The sequence below is a fragment of the Rhagoletis pomonella genome, unplaced genomic scaffold (genome assembly GCF_013731165.1).
Source record: "Rhagoletis pomonella isolate Grant_MI unplaced genomic scaffold, Rhpom_1.0 Rhpom_scaffold_10615, whole genome shotgun sequence".
Classification (NCBI taxonomy): Eukaryota; Metazoa; Arthropoda; class Insecta; order Diptera; family Tephritidae; genus Rhagoletis; species Rhagoletis pomonella.
In genome coordinates this window covers 1-1,656 of record NW_023469144.1, presented here as the reverse complement: position 1 = coordinate 1,656, position 1,656 = coordinate 1, and the positions used below count along the sequence as shown (strand labels likewise).

The following is a 1,656-nucleotide window of genomic DNA, read 5'->3' as shown; positions in this document are numbered from 1 at the left end:
AATTATATTTATTTTTTAGGTTTTAGAAGCAAAAAAGCAAAAACGGTTTTGAAAACGATGTATTAATCAGTGAACCAATCAGCTGGTAAATATCAGTTAGCGAACAGTTTTAGATGCACTGTATATTTGACACCTAATAAACACAACGCAAACAGCTGTGACAAAGATGAAGCAGCAGAAATGACAAAAAGACAAAAAGAGCAAAATCAATACAATATTGACCTAAGGTAGTTCGATTTCGAGCTGTCACAACGTACAACACCTTTCATTATTGCACCATGGGCATAACGTATCTACTTTATTATTTTCAGATTTTTCAAAACATCTGACTACAACGAGGAATTGATTATGAAAACAATTGGCATTTTACAAATTAACGGTCATGAAGTTCCAGCCACTGATCCTCCACATGTTGCAGTATTTAATAATGCATCGTTTTTGGAGCATTCTTGTTATCCCAATTTGGCAAAGAGTTTTACAAAGGATGGAGGCTTAATTCTATGGGCTCCACATGCTATTAAAAGGAATACGCATTTAAGCATTTGCTACTCAGATGCTGTTTGGGGAACTGTAGAGAGGCAGCAACATCTCATGCATACAAAATTATTTAAATGCGCTTGCATAAGGTGTATGGATGTAACAGAATTTGGAACTAATTACGATGCCTTTCATTGCACCGAATCCAATTGTGAGGGAGTCATTTTACCGCTAAGCACAAAGGATTGGAATTCTAAATGGAGGTTGGTGATAAAAGAAAATAAAGCCCTGCGTTAACATTGTACATATAAATTCCATTATTTCCGCAGTTGCTTAACATGTGGAAACCAAGCTGACATATCATTTGTAAAGAATATTTTAGAAAAGGCTGGAAAAGATTTGGGGGCAATGAGCAAAACTGTGGAAAATTGTATCAAGTAAGTTAAAACGCAAATCATATTGGTCGCTTACTGGAAGAATTTCCTAACGAACAAAATTATGTGTAAGAAACTCATAATGACATGATTCAACGTGGTTTATAAGTAGTTAATTTTTTAAACTTACGACAACTTCGGTATTCCATAACTAAACCGTAATACACAAATCAAAAGTTACTTATTAATCATGTACTACTGGATAAAGGAGCGATCAAAACCCTTAACTAACGCAATTTAGTAGAATCAATCTTTATGTCGCTAGCTTAGAGTGAAAAGTTGCTAGGTGCACTTTTTCTGAAAACTCATATTTTGATACAGGAGACAAGAAATATTAAAAATGCATTGTTTCGATAACGATAAAGGGACTTGTGGGAAAATTTTAGTAGACGGACGGCAAATTCTAGAAAAAGGGGGGATGAGGGGGGGTAGAATAGGACCCCCTGATTTCAAAACTACCCCCCTTTTTTCTAGCAACCCTATAGTTCTTATATAATTTATTGTTAAAGTTTTCATATTAACGATGAATAAGATAGCAAAATAACATACAACTTAGTGCTACCAGACTGGAATTTTGAATAATAAAAGCGGATTTTTAATTCGGAATTTTTACTTAGTAGAATTATTATTTCTGTGTTGCCGAAGAAGGGGGGGCTGAACACATTTTGCAGAGAACACCTTTCTGCGTAGGCGGCCTTCGGCCGCACTTAGGGATTATAACCCTCAGGCAGTAGAATTCTCCTTT

At 35.3% G+C, this 1,656-nt stretch overlaps 1 protein-coding gene across 1 annotated transcript; it reads left to right on the top strand.

Moving 5' to 3' along the window:
• Positions 1–332: 332 nt before the first annotated feature.
• LOC118756507 (SET domain-containing protein SmydA-8-like) lies at positions 333–914 on the top strand (the record flags this gene model as incomplete). The annotated part of the gene is given in 2 exon segments (XM_036491266.1): positions 333–740; positions 807–914. Coding segments are annotated over 2 exon segments (500 nt in total), but the record flags the coding sequence as incomplete, so codon positions are not given.
• Positions 915–1,656: the final 742 nt, after the last annotated feature.